A 16,033-nucleotide genomic window follows, 5' to 3' on the forward strand; every position below is an offset into this window, starting at 1 on the left:
CTGCGGGGGCGGGGCCGCCTCACCTGCTGCGGTTCTGGTCGATCTTACTCGGGTCCAGCTCGATGTACTTCCTGTCCTCAAACACGCGGTTGATGATTGGCTTCAGCACCTCGTGCAGGTACAGCATGCCCACCGCCTGTGGGGGCAGAGCACCTGGTCACACCTGAGCCGGGGGGCCCCCAGAGGCCCGGCAGACCTCCCCCCCCCCGACCCACCTTCATGAACTGCTCCATGGCCTTGGAGGACAGGGAGTTGGAGCGGAACAGGGTGTTTGGGTCGGCTGTGAAACAAGACGAAAGATGAGAACCAACACGGAACCCCCCCCGTGTGTGATGACATCACACTGAAGGCTCCACCCCCACCTCACGACGCCCCCCGACCACCTGAGCTCCGATCAATCGTCACCATCGATCGTCACGACTGGATGTGTGAACCCTCTCCCCTCGGCTGTGACACCACCCCCCAACGGGGGGCGGGGCGACCTACCAGCAGCTGACGGTATCCGTGGTGACGTGACCCCCCCCCCCCCATTCAGTGATGGACACGTGTGGATCTGCTGTGGGGTGCATCACATTTCCTTACATTTGGCTGCGTCTATTCCTGACGCAGCGCCTCCTGCTGGGATGGGGTGTGGTTGCTACGGCAACGCCAGCAACATGCTAATTATCTCCACCCACAGCGACAGATGGCGAAGACCCCCCCAGCAGCACGACGCGTGACAGTGACAGCAGGCGGAACCGTGACGGCGGGCAGGAGGAACGGCTGCGTGCCAAAGGCTGGGCGGAGCCAACACGGAGCGGCTTGCCCCGCCCACCCAGAGCACCTGGGCAGGTAAACAGGCAACACTGACACTGATAACAAACAGCAGACGGGCGTGACGTCTTCAGGTGTGTGTTTAGTAACCCCAGCTGCACCTCCGGGTCGGGCGTGTGTATGTGTGTGGTGGACCGGGTGTCTACCTGTGTGGGCGTGTCCACCTGTGTGGTGGACCGGGTGTCTACCTGTGTGGGCGTGTCCACCTGTGTGGTGGACCGGGTGTCTACCTGTGTGCATGTCTACCTGTGTGGGTGTGTCTACCTGTGTGGGCGTGTCTACCTGTGTGGTGGACCGGGTGTCTACCTGTGTGCATGTCTACCTGTGTGGGCGTGTCTACCTGTGTGGTGGACCGGGTGTCTACCTGTGGGGGCGTGTTTACCTGTGTGTATGTCTACCTGTGTGGGCGTGTCTACCTGTGTGGTGGACCGGGGGTCTACCTGTGGGGGCGTGTTTACCTGTGTGCATGTCTACCTGTGTGGTGCACCTCGCGGGTGTTCAGGTAGTCCAGGAAGGGCCCCACCAGCCCCTGGCCCAGGTAGATCCTCACCAGCGTCATGGCGACGTCCTGCCGGCTGTCCACCGTGGTCACCTCCTCCAGCAGCGTCAGGGCGCTGCCCTCCTCCACCTGAGGGGGGGACAGGGTGGGGTTAGCGGGACCCGGGTCGGACCGGGCGTGGGCGGAGCTTGAGGCGCACCTCGGTGGGGGAGATGACCGCCTCCACCAGCAGGTGGATGAGGGGCTGGTAGTAGACGGAGGGCAGGATCCGGTCCTCCACCAGACGCACCTTCAGGCGCAGCGCCCCCAGCCTCCCCCTGGAGACGAGGGGCAGAAAGATCAACACCTTAGCTTAGCTTAGGTTAGCGTAGCCTAGCTTAGTTTAGCTAAGGTCTGCTAGCTCCCCATGCTGAACGTTGAGACCCAAACGGGTGTGGCTCTGATTTTGTGTCTGGTTCCACTCCCACCGGTTCTGACCCTCAGGTTTGAAACAGCCCCTCCCACTGACAGCAGCCGTATTGACCAATCACGAGCGGCGTATAGCATGTAGCGTATAGCATGTAGCGTATAGCATGTAGTGTATAGCATGTAGCGTATAGCATGTAGTGTCTTTGTTATACCAGAAGAAATGGTGCTAACATGTTCTCCATCACATCAGGTTCACGCTGACAATTGAACCCATACAGACCAGAGGAGTCGTGCCCCCCCCGTCCCTAGCCCCTCCCTCCGCCCCCCCCTTAAACACAGCTCTGGCGTGACGCAGCCTGCAGGAACATGCATGACGGCTCACCCGGCGTCGGCCTCAATGTTTCCTAGGGGCTGGAGGCGGAACCAGCCGTCCAGCAGAGACGCCTGATGCAGACAGAGGGAGGGGATCTCCACCTGGGGGGCAGGGGGCGGAGCGTGGGGGGGGACACTACGTTAGCACCACCTCAGCATCACACACAGCGACCCCCCCAACACACACACACGCCGGGTCCTCACCTTCCCCAGGAAGTCGTTCTTTCCCACCATGTCCCAATCCCACACCTCCACCGTCACAAGCCCCGCCCCCTTCAGCTGCCCCGCCTCCACATCCAGAAACAGGGTTTCCCCCCAGTGGGGGAACCGGGTCCTCTTGATGACCTGGACCCAGATCACACTGTAAACACACACACACACACACACACACACACACACACACACAGACACACACTCACAGACACACACACACACACACACACACACACACACACATACACACACACACACACACACACACACACACACACACACACACACACACACACACACTCACAGACACACTCACACACACACACACACACACACACACACACACACACACACACACACACACACACACACATACACACACACACACACACACACACACACACACACACACACACACACACACACACACACACACACACACACTCACAGACACACTCACACACACACACACACACACACACACACACACACACACACACACACACACACACACTCACAGACACACTCACACACACACACACACACACACACACACACACACACACACACACACACACACACACACACACACACACACACATACACACACACACACACACACACACACACACACATACACACACACACACACACACACACACACACACACACACACACATCCTTGTCTGTATTACATCGTCATGCCACAAGAGCCGCCGGTCAATTGTGGGAACCGGCCTTTCCAGTGCACCTACAGCTCTGAAAAAAATCAGGAAACATCCTGAATGCTTCCTCAACAGAAATCTCACTTCAAATTATCAATTAGAGAAAGTAAAATTTCCAGACCTGACAAGGATCGTACCTGTGGGGACTTGTCAGGTTCTTAAACATATGTGGGGAAACATAAGCACAATATCTGGTATTTAGTCATATGTGGGGGTACGTAAGCACAGTATCCAGTTTATCTTCCTTACTGGGCACCACTTGACACACATTCAGGTTAAACTTACTTTGTTGACCCTAATATACTTACTGTGGAGGTAAGTAATGCAAAACCTTGATACATCTTGAAAAACACTGACAGAAGTCAAATAGACACAGAAGGCAAATATAGTTTTGCAATAGCATGCCATCTTGGAATGTTTCATCTAGATATTCCATAATTTATCTAAGTCAAATTACACTTTTACACCTTGTGATGTATTGTTTGCTAATGATTAGAGACTCAGGCTGTTTGGTTGAATTTTCTAGTTAAAACTTTATTTTTTTGTTTTAATGCTTTGTAAGAACATTTAAACAAAATTTGTAACAAAACTAATAACTTAAAAGTTGCATTATACTATAAATTCTCAGAAAATACTTTAACATTAAATTAAAACTTAAAGTGCAACTAAAAATAAATAAAATTTCTGCAACTTTAGATTTCACACTTAAAAAAATATAAAAAGCCTAATGGTCTCTGGAACTTCTATCAGCATACAGTGACCAAATTTAGACTTCCTTTTTCACAGCTATGTTTCAGTTTTTGATGTAGAATTTTATGGCTAGCCAATTTCTGTGTTTGAGTGATAAGTTTTCCATTTGAAGACACTTATCACAGTCATTTTTCCCTGGAGCCCGACAGGAAGTGATGAACATCATGTGCCTTTAAACTGCAAGTATCTCCTCTGTTTGCCATGGCAGTCTCTTGAAAGGATGCAGGCCTATTAAACAGTTAAACATACACACTTCTGTTACTTTAATGCCATCAGTATTCTACAATCATAGGCTGAAAGTTGTGTGACAGAAATACTCTTAGAAACCTTACGTCCTTTCCTTTCTGGTGAGAGGCAACGGTAGCTTTGTGAAGGCGTTACAGTGTCCTGCTCCATTGCTGTTATTATTGTCCTCCGCTGTTTTTGCAATATTATCGTTTACATCTGGCACTTTGGTCTCTGTCTCTCTTCTCTGGCTTGATCTGACAACTGGACATTCTGAAAACCAGACGAGATTATATTGCAAAGTAAAACTTTGATAAAGACAGAATCTGTAGGATGCTAACCTACACTAATGACACTAATGTGTCATCTTGATAAGATCTTCAGAAAAACAAAACAAAACTGAATTAGAATCTAAAATTGTCCTTAACAATGAATATTTGATGAACAATATGAATAAAGAAATATGTAGTACATGCACTATTGTTATGCTAAAGTTGTGTTCTTTACCTGTATGCTTTTTGTCCTTCTCAGCCTGGTTTTGATTGTAAAGGCAATGTTTGGAGAATGGATTCTTTGGATTTCCAGTCTGTATGGAAGTTCAAGCGAATGTTATGTAATTTTAATTCGAACCAGTGTAGCAAAAGACAAAAACAGCTTGGAAACATAAACATAGAATTATAATGCCTGAAAGCTTTGACTGACATCTTTACACCTAAGACACTACATAGTTCACAATAAAAGAATTCAATAAAAACATTTGCTATGTGGGCTGGGTGTCAGAGTCATCTAAAATCCTATAATAACAACAACAATACACTGAATGACGCATGACAAAAAAAAAAGAATGTGGTAAATACGATCAAAATTGAATCACAAGGTAGGAAGTACATTGATAACTGCACAACCTTACTCACGCATAATGCGTGTGCTCATTAGTAAAATGAATGTATCTTGAATAGATTTTTACATCCATGTACATACTAGGCTAAACTAATGTCTTTCAACATCCAACATATTAACTGCCTCACGGAGTCCCCACAAATACCTTTTAACTGACACTTGAGTGTGCTTGGGAGTAAAATAGATGTATCCTGAATAGATTTCACCTTGATGTCAATACAATACAAATACTAACCACTGCTATAACTTTTATTACATGAATATAGCTCACAGTTACACAGTAATGACTAATTATGGGTAACAACATGTAGTGGTCAAGCATGGGCAAAGGAAACCAATCTGTATCTACAAGCTCATGTGAAAACCAGTTTTGATCTCTGGTCACATTAACTGTCTCATGGCAAGCAAAAGATTCTTCCCACTTCACGGGCAAAAACAGTAAATCACTCTCATTAAATGTGCTTTATATCAACCACCTCACGGGGTCCCCACAAATACCTCTCACCTGACATGTGACAGTGTGCTTGCTAGCAAATCAGTAAGAAACTGGCCCATCCCCCACACATCAGGAACAGTTGCAAAGTCCCCTCAAATACCTCGAACCTGACATCTGAAAGTGTGCTTAACAGCAACTTTAAGAGTATAACTAACCTACTGCCCTTTTCAAGCACAATTAGTTTGACATTTAATAAACCAGGCAAGCCTTAAACTAACAAGTGGTACCTTGTTTGGTGAGGGTGGGCAGTCCAGTGCTTTCTCCTCAGTGTCGATGACAAGCTTAGCTTCAGAGGTTCCAGCCAAAGTTTCCTGTTCCAGTCTGAGGAAAGATTTCAACATTAACATCAGTACTTTAATCACCATAAAATTTATGTTAAGCTAAACAATTATATGCAATATGAAAACAATATAGAATGCAAAAGGATTCTCTGAGTCCATGGACAAAAAAGGCTAAATTAATGTCTACAACCATGCATCATATTAACTGGCTCACGGAGTCCCCACAAATACCTTTTAACTGACACTTGAGTGTGCTTGGGAGTAAAATAGATGTATCCTGAATAGATTTCACCTTGATGTCAATACAATACAAATACTAACCACTGCTATAACTTTTATTACATGAATATAGCTCACAGTTACACAGTAATGACTAATTATGGGTAACAACATGTAGTGGTCAAGCATGGGCAAAGGAAACCAATCTGTATCTACAAGCTCATGTGAAAACCAGTTTTGATCTCTGGTCACATTAACTGTCTCATGGCAAGCAAAAGATTATTCCCACTTCACGGGCAAAAACAGTAAATCACTCTCATTAAATGTGCTTTATATCAACCACCTCACGGGGTCCCCACAAATACCTCTCACCTGACATGTGACAGTGTGCTTGCTAGCAAATCAGTAAGAAACTGGCCCATCCCCCACCCATCAGGAACAGTTGCAAAGTCCCCTCAAATACCTCGAACCTGACATCTGAAAGTGTGCTTAACAGCAACTTTAAGAGTATAACTAACCTACTGCCCTTTTCAAGCACAATTAGTTTGACATTTAATAAACCAGGTAAGCCTTAAACTAACAAGTGGTACCTTGTTTGGTGAGGGTGGGCAGTCCAGTGCTTCCTCCTCAGTGTCGATGACAAGCTTAGCTTCAGAGGTTCCAGCCAAAGTTTCCTGTTCCAGTCTGAGGAAAAATTTCAACATTAACATCAGTACTTTAATCACCATAAAATTTATGTTAAGCTAAACAATTATGTGCAATATGAAAACAATATAGAATGCAAAAGGATTCTCTGAGTCCATGGACAAAAAAGGCTAAATTAATGTCTACAACCATGCATCATATTAACTGCCTCACGGAGTCCCCACAAATACCTTTTAACTGACACTTGGGTGTGCTTGGGAGTAAAATAGATGTATCCTGAATAGATTTCACCTTGATGTCAATACAATACAAATACTAACCACTGCTATAACTTTTATTGCATGAATATAGCTCACAGTTACACAGTAATGACTAATTATGGGTAACAACATGTAGTGGTCAAGCATGGGCAAAGGAAACCAATCTGTATCTACAAGCTCATGTGAAAACCAGTTTTGATCTCTGGTCACATTAACTGTCTCATGGCAAGCAAAAGATTCTTCCCACTTCACGGGCAAAAACAGTAAATCACTCTCATTAAATGTGCTTTATATCAACCACCTCACGGGGTCCCCACAAATACCTCTCACCTGACATGTGACAGTGTGCTTGCTAGCAAATCAGTAAGAAACTTGCCCATCCCCCACCCATCAGGAACAGTTGCAAAGTCCCCTCAAATACCTCGAACCTGACATCTGAGAGTGTGCTTAACAGCAACTTTAAGAGTATAACTAACCTACTGCCCTTTTCAAGCACAATTAGTTTGACATTTAATAAACCAGGTAAGCCTTAAACTAACAAGTGGTACCTTGTTTGGTGAGGGTGGGCAGTCCAGTGCTTCCTCCTCAGTGTCGATGACAAGCTTAGCTTCAGAGGTTCCAGCCAAAGTTTCCCGTTCCAGTCTGAGGAAAAATTTCAACATTAACATCAGTACTTTAATCACCATAAAATTTATGTTAAGCTAAACAATTATGTGCAATATGAAAACAATATAGAATGCAAAAGGATTCTCTGAGTCCATGGACAAAAAAGGCTAAATTAATGTCTACAACCATGCATCATATTAACTGCCTCACGGAGTCCCCACAAATACCTTTTAACTGACACTTGGGTGTGCTTGGGAGTAAAATAGATGTATCCTGAATAGATTTCACCTTGATGTCAATACAATACAAATACTAACCACTGCTATAACTTTTATTACATGAATATAGATCACAGTTACACAGTAATGACTAATTATGGGTAACAACATGTAGTGGTCAAGCACGGGCCAAGGAAACCAATCTGTATCTACAAGCTCATGTGAAAACCAGTTTTGATCTCTGGTCACATTAACTGTCTCATGGCAAGCAAAAGATTCTTCCCACTTCATGGGCAAAAACAGTAAATCACTCTCATTAAATGTGCTTTATATCAACCACCTCACGGGGTCCCCACAAATACCTCTCACCTGACATGTGACAGTGTGCTTGCTAGCAAATCAGCAAGAAACTGGCCCATCCCCCACCCATCAGGAACAGTGCACACAGTCCCCTCAAATACCTCGGACCTGACATCGGAGAGTGTGCTTAACAGCAACTTTAAGAGTATAACTTACCTACTGCCCCTTTCAAGCACAATTAGTTTGACATTTAATGAACCAGGTAAGCCTTAAACTAACAAGTGGTACCTTGTTTGGTGAGGGTGGGCAGTCCAGTGCTTCCTCCTCAGTGTTGATGACAAGCTTAGCTCCAGAGGTTCCAGCCAAAGTTTCTTGTTCCAGTCTGAGGAAAAATTTCAACATTAACATCAGTACTTTAATCACCATAAAATTTATGTTAAGCTAAACAATTATGTCCAATATGAAAACAATATAGAATGCAAAAGGATTCTCTGAGTCCATGGACAAAAAAGGCTAAATTAATGTCTACAACCATGCATCATATTAACTGCCTCACGGAGTCCCCACAAATACCTTTTAACTGACACTTGAGTGTGCTTGGGAGTAAAATAGATGTATCCTGAATAGATTTTACCTTGATGTCAATACAATACAAATACTAACCACTGCTATAACTTTTATTACATGAATATAGCTCACAGTTACACAGTAATGACTAATTATGGGTAACAACATGTAGTGGTCAAGCATGAGCAAAGGAAACCAATCTGTATCTACAAGCTCATGTGAAAACCAGTTTCGATCTCTGGTCAAATTAACTGTCTCATGGCAAGAAAAAGATTCTTCCCACTTCACGGGCTAAAACAGTAAATCACTCTCATTAAATGTGCTTTATATCAACCACCTCACGGGGTCCCCACAAATACCTCTCACCTGACATGTGACAGTGTGCTTGCTAGCAAATCAGTAAGAAACTGGCCCATCCCCCACCCATCAGGAACAGTTGCAAAGTCCCCTCAAATACCTCGGACCTGACATCTGAGAGTGTGCTTAACAGCAACTTTAAGAGTATAACTAACCTACTGCCCTTTTCAAGCACAATTAGTTTGACATTTAATAAACCAGGTAAGCCTTAAACTAACAAGTGGTACCTTGTTTGGTGAGGGTGGGCAGTCCAGTGCTTCCTCCTCAGTGTCGATGACAAGCTTAGCTTCAGAGGTTCCAGCCAAAGTTTCCTGTTCCAGTCTGAGGAAAAATTTCAACATTAACATCAGTACTTTAATCACCATAATATTTATGTTAAGCTAAACAATTATGTGTAATATGAAAACAATATAGAATGCAAAAGGATTCTCTGAGTCCATGGACAAAAAAGGCTAAATTAATGTCTATAACCATGCATCATATTAACTGCCTCACGGAGTCCCCACAAATACCTTTTAACTGACACTTGAGTGTGCTTTGGAGTAAAATAGATGTATCCTGAATAGATTTCACCTTGATGTCAATACAATACAAATACTAACCACTGGTATAACTTTTATTACATGAATATAGCTCACAGTTACACAGTAATGACTAATTATGGGTAACAACATGTAGTGGTCAAGCACGGGCCAAGGAAACCAATCTGTATCTACAAGCTCATGTGAAAACCAGTTTCGATCTCTGGTCACATTAACTGTCTCATAGCAAGTAAAAGATTCTTCCCACTTCATGGGCAAAAACAGTAAATCACTCTCATTAAATGTGCTTTATATCAACCACCAAACGGGGTCCCCACAAATACCTCTCACCTGACATGTGACAGTGTGCTTGCTAGCAAATCAGCAAGAAACTGGCCCATCCCCCACCCATCAGGAACAGTGCACACAGTCCCCTCAAATACCTCGGACCTGACATCGGAGAGTGTGCTTAACAGCAACTTTAAGAGTATAACTAACCTACTGCCCTTTTCAAGCACAATTAGTTTGACATTTAATAAACCAGGTAAGCCTTATACTAACAAGTGGTACCTTGTTTGGTGAGGGTGGGCAGTCCAGTGCTTCCTCCTCAGTGTCGATGACAAGCTTAGCTTCAGAGGTTCCAGCCAAAGTTTCTGTTCCAGTCTGAGGAAAAATTTCAACATTAACATCAGTACTTTAATCACCATAAAATTTATGTTAAGCTAAACAATTATGTGCAATATGAAAACAATATAGAATGCAAAAGGATTCTCTGAGTCCATGGACAAAAAAGGCTAAATTAATGTCTACAACCATGCATCATATTAACTGCCTCACGGAGTCCCCACAAGTACCTCTCACCTGACATGTGACAGTGTGTTTGCTAGCAAATCAGTAAATGTGCTTTATATCAACCACCTCACGGGGTCCCCACAAATACCTCTCACCTGACATGTGACAGTGTGCTTGCTATCAAATCAGCAAGAAACTGGCCCATCCCCCACCCATCAGGAACAGTTGCCACAGTCCCCTCAAATACCTCGAACCTGACATCTGAGTGTTTAAGCCTTAAACTAACAAGTGGTACCTTGTTTGGTGAGGGTGGGCAGTCCAGTGCTTCCTCCTCAGTGTCGATGACAAGCTTAACTTCAGAGGTTCCGGCCAAAGTTTCCTGTTCCATAGCCTGAGGACCCTTTACAAACCTTTACTTCCAACTCTCCAGTTTTGTAAAGCTCTTTCGCTGCATGTTCAATCGCATCTGTTTCAGGGGCCTTCCTACGGCTCATTGTTGCATGAACACTAGAGTGACATGACCGTGTAGATGTTTCAAGACCCTTGAAAGAGGAGATGAAATGTCAAAATACACATGTATAGCTTTGGTAATTTCATGGGATATATCACAAAAATAATAACATCACAACAGCAAGTCATTGTTGAAAAAAATCCATTCATTACAAGGTCTGATATATTTTAACAGTTATAATGGGAGGTACTGAAGGGCGCTATTTGGCTGTGTTCAGACTGCAGGCAAATCAGATACCAATCAGATTTCTTTCCATACCTGATTTCTGGGCTGACTGTTTTTAGCAAGTGTCCAAATGCAATCTTGCTCTGTTCAGACTGGGCCACATTATTGGCCGATCTGACAGGTTGCTGTAGCAGCAAGTCGGGGCGGAGGCATTGTTCAGTGCGTGTAATGTGTGAGGTCATATAACTGCAACGACGGCAACAATGATGACAAGCATGGACGTTGTTTACCTTAGTGTATTGGCAGTGCCACTGTCTAGTAGAGATGGAGAAAATCTGTGACACACGAGACATTGTCAACTTCTTTTTCCATTTTTTACTGCTCTGTAATGCGTCGCTCTTCCTTCTAGTGCATTGCTCTTGCATCATGTACAGTGGCGTAATGGACTGCCATATCCGATCATTATGTTTGGAGCTCTTCAGATTGAGACGCATCTGTCCATGTCCAATACAAAACTACCTCCCGAATGCAGTTTCAATCTGTCCCGCAAAAATCAAATTTCATGTGGTATGGGACGGTTCAGACTACAAAAGAGACTTCCGATATCAATCTGGATGGGCTAAAAATCAGATATTGAGGACTGGTCTGTTGCAGATCACATGATGAACAATGCTTAAGATGTATATCGTTCAGTTCATCAAGTGTGTTTACATGTTACGGCAAAATCAGGCTTCACCACATTTCAAAGTCTTTCACAGAGAAGTTCACCATAGGGGAAAACAGTATTCATAGCTAGTGTTATTCAAGCATCAGTGATGTTTATGTCATCTTTGTATATATATGAGTTATTTGTCTAATTTACCACAAATGCTGTTCAAGCTGACAACTGAATAGTTTCCTGGTGTATTTTCTATACAAATGATTTAACAGCGTCAGTTCACCATATCATTAAGAGTGTCCTTCTTAAGGAGACTATTGACTACATTATCAAACCCCTCACTCATATCCTCTCTCTGTCTCTCAAAACTGGAAATGTCCCCCAGGACTTAAAAATTGCAAAAGTTATACCCATTTTCAAGACAGGCAACTCCAAGGAATTCAGCAATTACAGGCCAATATCTATTCTACCATCCATATCCAAAATCTTGGAAAAACTAATCTATTCCAGATTATCAAATCACCTAGCAGTCAACAATATTCTACAGTATATCAACACCAATATGGTTTTCGCAAAAATCATTCCACTGAACACGCCCTTATACAACTCGTTAATTATATCTCATCAGCTCTTGATAATAAAACATTTGCCCTAGGAGTGTTCTTGGATCTGAGTAAGGCATTTGATACGGTTAGTCATGACATATTGATCGCAAAACTAAATAGATATGGAGTGGAGGATATTGCCCTGAAATGGTTCAGAAACTATCTCTAAATCGAGAACAATATGTCCATCTAGCTGGTTTTTCCTCCAAGAACTTATCAATATCGTATGGTGTTCCCCAAGAATCAATCCTGGGCCCTTTATTATTTTTAATTTATATTAACGATATGGCCATGACATGCACCAAACTCCTCCCAGTATTATTTGCAGATGATACCAACCTTGTAACTTCACACAAAGATTTCATTATTTTAATTCAAACCGTCAATCAAGAATTATCTTCTATCGCAAAATGGATTCATTTGAACAAACTCACCCTCAATGTGAAAAAATGTAATTTCATGATCTTCTGTAATACAAACATTATCCCATAGATTTAGCCAAAATAATTATTAATAATGCTGAAATAGAATTAGTTCACCGTACAAAATTTTTAGGAGTTATTATAGATAGCAGTCTCAAATGGTCTGATCATATTGACCTTGACTCAAGAAGGTCTGCAAAAATGCTCGGCATATTGAGAAAGTTCTGTCACTTAATTCACTCCACAGCTCACTTAGCTTTATATTAGTTTTATGTTTCCATTCATCAATTACTGCAACATCGTCTGGGCAGCTACATATCCTACATACTTAAGAAAACTATGTGTCATACAAAAAAATACCTTAGAATGATTCCTCACTCTAACAGATATGCACCCTCGGCACCCCTATTCAACAAATACCAGGTACTATCCATTGACAAAATATATATTTATCAAACATGCTTATTCACACACAAATTTATATATAGGAATCAAGAACTTCCAGTCACCCTACAGAATGTATTCACCCCCACTACACATGTCCATACATATCAAACTAGATACAGCAACAACAGTCTACTTTTACCATATACCGACCTTCAAAACACCAATTCAACATCACTTTTAGAGGTTCTAAGCTCTGGAGTGAATTAAGCCCAACACTGCGATTAATATCCTCCTTCTCTGTTTTCAAAAATTGTCTAAAAAAATACTTCTGTCTTCCTGATCTTTGCATTTGTTCTTCTGACAGATGTGTTAATCCATTTTTTGTACTGATTGTGCGTGATTTGTCTTTGCTGCCTTCTTATTTTTGGAATACGCAATTTTTTGTTGTTTTCTTCAGTTGATTGTTTGGCCTGCATGTCTTAAATTTGATACAGGCAGGTGTGGAACTCTGTACAAGCCTAATAAGGCTTCGTTCCCACCTTGCACAGTTTTTGTACTTGTACTGAACATGTGCGAAACAAATAAACTAAACTAAATTACAATCAATTTAGGGTAGTTCACATTTGTCCTTACTTAGCATTACCTAACAATTCATGTAAAGACGGGTAGACCTTTCAGACAAAGATTAATTTACCATCTATGACACTGAGTAACTTAAACTGGTAACTTTTGCCCCATAACTCACAGACTAGTGTGGATAACGTCACTTGTGTGGCTTTACCGGCCTGAACAGAGCTCAGCACAGACGCACGTGGTAATGTTTTGATGCTCCTCATGTGGCGGACAGGCGGTGCTTTACCGGTATGAATGCCGATGTACACACAGCACAGTGATGTAAAATTGAAATATATACTAACGTTCAATTTAAGGCTGCTGCTTAGCTGACAAACCCCAAATAAAACCTTGTCACACTCGAACATCCTCTCCATTCAGTTGTCGGACCATAAATACTAAGAGCGACCCCAAATATTACAGCTAAATTTACTTTATCAACTTTATTAACACGTCCTGTTAGCAGCTAACAGTTAACATTATACTAGCCAGTAGTCAAATCCACGCACAACTTACCGCAATCACATCGATCCCAGCCGTAAACTCTTTAGTATTGGTAAAATTAAGAAACGTCATGACTCACTGCCAGAAAATATGGCTTTGTGTGTCTGGAGTTTGACTCTGTACACATTTAATCACACGTTGAACCCTTAACTGCTTCTGGGGCGCACAACAAATACATCACGAATATATGTAGTCTCTAAGGTGCTTGTCGTCACGTTATTAATAGTGCCGTAATAGTCATGTTACGTGCACAAAAGTAATCACATTCTTATATTTGTCCTTCACAATAACAAGGAAGCATGAGATCTTTACAATTGTAGCTTCGTAACAAACCACAAATAAAACCGATTAAGACTCAAACATATTCTCTATTCAGATGTCGGACCATAAATACAAATATAATAATGCCAATACTATTGCCAGGGGTACTAAACATCATGAGCACGTCCGGTTACCGGTGAACATAGGAAACATTATCCTAACCAACTCGAGTCAAACACAATCGCATCAATCTCAGCTGTAAGCCCGTTTCATCATAAAGCATCAGTAAAATATGAAACGTTATAATTCACCATTAGAAGATACGTCAGGCCTCTTGCATATAACTTTCCTGTGTTAGTGTGTTTGGGGTATAAATCCGTACACCTTTGACTTCGCATTACTATCTCAGTCCATTCTTCGGTGCACAATAAATCGTTTATAAATACCGCCAGGCTCCAGGGTAGTGTTCCCAAACGATCTCCTTATTTACACGATTAAAATAAAAGCTGAATGATGACGCTCTCGCCTCGTGGACAGGCTTCCGGCCTACCTGTCACCGCGTCCATAATAGTTCCTCAACAGTCACGTTTTCGTGTCATAAAGTAATCCAACACTCAGAATCGTCTCTCAATACAGTAAGGAAGGGTTCAATTCTTCTCGAGTGTAACAGCAGCAAGCTGTTTTAAAGTCCAACCGCTGAGCCTTCTCCTCTATTGTGGGGAACCTCACCTGAAATGCGTTCGAGTGCAGTCACGTAAATAAGAGACTTTTGCACGTAATGCTAAAAGTCGGTTAATTTCTGATCGATTTTCACTTATTATCATTTTTCACTATTATTTTCACCAAGGATAGGTATTTTCTCTTTCGTGACATAACATTTTCAGGAAAATAACTCAAATAAACACACAATTTAAATCAATATATACAACACTATAGTTCACGAAATGATGTCGAATCCACCACTTGGTTTACCGTCACCAGAGCCAAATATGTTTAAAAAAATTTATTTTACTCTGTATAATGTACAGTACACAACTGTGCTTGGGCATGCTGTAGAAAGAGCAGAGGCCAGGCCTTCATGGGGTGGAGGTGGGGGTAGGTTATGGTTAGAGTTAGTCTGTTTAAGGTAGCTTAGTTTAGCTAAGGAATATGGAAAACCATTACATAATTTTGTACAAATAAAAACCAGCACAACCAGGACAGGACTTGATAACAGAAAACACACGCGTTTCCAGGCCAGTTGAGAGACATTGTCCCTCCAGCTAGTGTATTTAAGGTAGCTTAGCTGAGCTTAGCTAAAGAATATGGAGAAAATCAATTATATAATTTTGTACAAATAAATACAAGCACTACCAGGACAGGACTTGATAACATAAAACACACGCATTCCCAGGCAAGCCGTTAGACATAGTCCCTCCAGCAAATGTATTTAAGGTAGCTTAGCTTAGCTAAGGAATATGGAGAAAAACAATTATAGAATTTAACACAAATAAAAACCAGCACAACCAGGACAAGACTTGATAACATAAAACATATGCATTCCCAGGCAAGCCGAAAGATATTGTCCTTCCAACTAGTGTGTTTGAGGTAGCCTAGTTTAACGTAACTAAGGAACATGGAAAACCAATTATAGAATTTTGTACAAATAAAAACCAGCACATCAGGACAGGACTTGATAACATAAAACACAATTTTATGTTATTAATGTTTTCACAATACACAATTTTATCCAATTTGTATG

General features: G+C 42.3%; 1 protein-coding gene and 2 long non-coding RNA genes across 4 annotated transcripts in view; all 3 read right to left on the reverse strand.

Moving 5' to 3' along the window:
• LOC137591995 (rasGAP-activating-like protein 1) overlaps nucleotides 1-16,033 on the reverse strand; it is a 32,772-nt gene that overhangs the window by 8,792 nt on the left and 7,947 nt on the right. For both annotated transcript variants that reach the window (XM_068309860.1, XM_068309859.1), the window contains 6 exons: nucleotides 2,297-2,437; nucleotides 2,103-2,194; nucleotides 1,512-1,629; nucleotides 1,288-1,441; nucleotides 216-280; nucleotides 24-136 (listed from right to left, as the gene is read on the reverse strand). In XM_068309860.1, coding sequence (XP_068165961.1) covers nucleotides 24-136; nucleotides 216-280; nucleotides 1,288-1,441; nucleotides 1,512-1,629; nucleotides 2,103-2,194; nucleotides 2,297-2,437 — 683 coding nt within the window. The remainder of the gene's footprint in view (nucleotides 1-23; nucleotides 137-215; nucleotides 281-1,287; nucleotides 1,442-1,511; nucleotides 1,630-2,102; nucleotides 2,195-2,296; nucleotides 2,438-16,033) is intronic.
• On the reverse strand, nucleotides 3,035-5,724 carry LOC137593143 (uncharacterized). Its single transcript, XR_011035083.1, has 4 exons — nucleotides 5,629-5,724; nucleotides 4,513-4,591; nucleotides 4,113-4,278; nucleotides 3,035-4,008 (listed from the first exon to the last, which is right to left on the reverse strand). It is a non-coding gene; the product is annotated as an uncharacterized lncRNA (long non-coding RNA).
• LOC137593054 (uncharacterized) lies at nucleotides 9,946-15,010 on the reverse strand. The gene is made up of 3 exons (XR_011035071.1): nucleotides 14,604-15,010; nucleotides 10,463-10,709; nucleotides 9,946-10,038 (listed from the first exon to the last, which is right to left on the reverse strand). It is a non-coding gene; the product is annotated as an uncharacterized lncRNA (long non-coding RNA).

Source organism: Antennarius striatus, chromosome 3 (assembly GCF_040054535.1).
Source record: "Antennarius striatus isolate MH-2024 chromosome 3, ASM4005453v1, whole genome shotgun sequence".
Classification (NCBI taxonomy): domain Eukaryota; kingdom Metazoa; phylum Chordata; class Actinopteri; order Lophiiformes; family Antennariidae; genus Antennarius; species Antennarius striatus.